At 37.4% G+C, this 2,935-nt stretch overlaps 1 protein-coding gene across 1 annotated transcript; it reads right to left on the bottom strand.

Annotated features, from left to right (window-relative positions):
• Window positions 1-621: 621 nt before the first annotated feature.
• LOC149147972 (uncharacterized) lies at window positions 622-1,218 on the bottom strand. The gene is made up of 3 exons (XM_089439503.1): window positions 1,110-1,218; window positions 806-928; window positions 622-715 (listed from the first exon to the last, which is right to left on the bottom strand). The coding sequence occupies exons 1-3, from the start codon at window positions 1,170-1,172 to the stop codon at window positions 635-637; spliced, it is 267 nt and encodes an 88-aa protein (XP_089295629.1). The 5' UTR covers window positions 1,173-1,218; the 3' UTR covers window positions 622-634.
• Window positions 1,219-2,935: the final 1,717 nt, after the last annotated feature.

Genomic DNA, 2,935 nt, shown 5'->3' with positions numbered 1-2,935 from the left:
TACTGCAAAAACCAAAACCACAATTGCAATAAGCAAAATCTGCATAATTCCCCTATTAAATAATTCCCATATTACATATAAATATAAATATAAATATAATATTTATGAAATTATTTTTGAAAATAGAAGAGTACTGCAAAAACCAAAACCACAATTGCAATAAGCAAAATCTGCATAATTCCCCTATTAAATATATAGCTCCACAAATACATTAAAGAAAAATCTGCATAATTCCCCTATTAAATATATAGCTCCACAAATACGTTAAAGAAAAATCTGCATAATTCCCATATTAAATATATAGCTCCACAAATACATTAAAGCAAAATCTGCATAATTCCCCTATTAAATATATAGCTCCTTAATGCAAAAGAAAGGGCAGACATTCCATAATTGCAATATTAAATATATAGCTCCTTAATGCAAAAGAAAGGGGAGACATTCCATAATTGCGAAACTTCTGAGCCTCAAATATTCGGAATCTCATAGCCAGATTCTCAGATTCCAATACATTTGTTTGGAATTATTACCAAATAGTGCATCAAATATTTATTATCCACAAAAAAATGGGAGAATTATTACAATCTGCCTTCTCAACATAACGCCATAGCATAGCACCGCACCACAGTCGTCATCATTTGTTTTGTTCACCACCCAAGGGGCTCTTTACAGCGTCCATGAAGCTCTGCGTAGTACCCTTCGCCTTGTCCCCCGCCTGCATTAACATCATCCAAACTCAATTAAATCCAATACACTTTCATATTCAATTAATAATTACCTGTTTAATCATGAAATAAAAAACAACCTGTTGGAAGAAAGAGCCAGTTTGTTCTTTGCCCTCTTGGGCTTTTCCCATGATGGACTGACCCATTCCCTTGGTCGCATCAGTCCCTTGAGAAGCCTTCTCCTCAGTCATATCCTTCATCCCCTTCATGATGCAAAATATAAAATACCATCACCAGCAGCAATAACATCAATAACGAATATAAAATACCATCACCAGCAGCAATAACATCAATAGTAACTGATACACTCTAGTCCTTAAAAAAATAGTCCTTTCAAAAATAAATCAAAGGAGTTGAAATATGACCACTAAACACAAAAATTACTTGAGTTGTTTGCTGGGCTTGTTCAGCCTTCTCCTGCCCATATTGCTTGCACTGCTCCGCCATCTTTGTTAATAGATCGATCGATTTCTTCAACACTAATACAAGTAATGTAATGTGATCATTTGCGTTGAGAAGAATGAGTAGCAGAGTCCCTTATATATAATGAGGGAGCGGAGCGAGTGAGATGGACATATGTGTCTTCTATGTGATACTGCTTTCAACAAATGTAGCCCAAACTTGAAGTCGTGGCACCCATGCATAGAGATAACAACGGAGACATTAAAGAATACCATTAGCAGACAATGAGGCGCGCTCTGTACAAAATCCCCCACAATGGAGCGTTGAACAGGGGTGAACTGCCCATACCAAATCAGATGGAGAGGAATCACCCCACTGGCAGAGAGCAGAGGACCATCATGGTAAGTCAAAACAACAGATGGCTCTTCCACCAACGCAGCAAGTTTCCTGGACTGTCCACCACCAGCAGCGGCGGATGCCCACAATACCGCCATACAAAACACGCCCATTTGCAGGATCACAGTCAGTCGAAGCCGCGAACCACAAGCAGCCATTTGAAGGCAAGCTGATAAAATACCCTGCAACCTTCACTATCACTATGGATCGATCAGAAGAGATCCAAAGGAATCAAACAATGAAGAAAGAAGCTACAATCAAGAAAGAAGTTACTGGTAGGGAAGAAAATACGGTTGTGAGATTGAAGAGAAGAGTAAAGGGATGAGGTTTAAGTAGGGGGGGTTGTGGAAGCGAGGACGCAGTTACGCAAAAGGAGGTGGTGACAGCAATGGACAGAGGGGTGCCATGCTGGCCGGCATTACAGATGCCAAATGAAACGCCCAAACCGTTTGGGCAACCCTTTTGAATCAACAATCAACGGCTGAAATTGTTGCAATCGTCTAACCTATAATCTTGTGGCTTACAAGATGACAAGTAGGCAGAGAGGGGAGTTGATCTGAGAGGGAACGCCTTACGGCGTAACTATGAATTATGGATAACAAGATGTATGATCAGGCAATTTTATTATGTTGATGTCTTAAAATAGGAAATGATAAGCATATTACATTTGGTAGCCATCTTAATGAATTTATTTATAGGGTATTACCCAAGTTGGGGAATAGTAACAACATTTCCAAAGTGTATCAATGTTATGCTTCTAAGAGAGAAGGAAAAGAAACCACAATGAATGGAGGTGAAAAATTAAAGTCAATTTAATAAAATAGAATGAAGTGAAGAAGTTTCCATTTTTGAAGCTAGTAGACATGGAATATTAGGAAATTAAGATGAAGAAAAAAATAAAAATATATATATGAATATCGGGTAGGAGGAAATGAAGGGATGTTCTATTAAGAAGAAAGTTCTTTTAAGGGTACTGATGAGTGGACCGAGAAACATGATTGGTAATGGTCACGGTGATGATCTACATAGTTTAATAGTTGAAGTATAGAAGGAATGTTGCTAGAAATTTTATAAGGATACCTTGAGAGGGATTGTGTACATATTGACAAAAGAAGTGAGAGTCAATTAATAGAGGTTGTACTTGATTGATTTGCACTCATTATTTCATGAGTGGGACTTCACATAGAGAAACTTATCAAGTTTTGTTCCCATAGCGTTAAAATAGGTTGTTCCCACAGAACACCACACATTTAAATTTTTCATGGAAAATGATGGTAGTAGTGTTTCCAACTGTTTCAAAATCTAAAATAAAGATACTATTTAATGAGCAAGAATCTCTTGTCCAACTTGAAGAAGGGTGAATTTACGATAAAGCAATCAAGTGGTATTGAGATAGGAACTTGACGAGATAA

Source organism: Pinus tabuliformis, chromosome 9 (genome assembly GCF_031772625.1).
Source record: "Pinus tabuliformis cultivar Carrire ecotype Pingquan chromosome 9, CPIR1, whole genome shotgun sequence".
Lineage (NCBI taxonomy): Eukaryota > Viridiplantae > Streptophyta > Pinopsida > Pinales > Pinaceae > Pinus > Pinus tabuliformis.
Note: the sequence above shows the minus strand (reverse complement) of the source record. Positions and strands in the feature narration are given on the sequence as shown.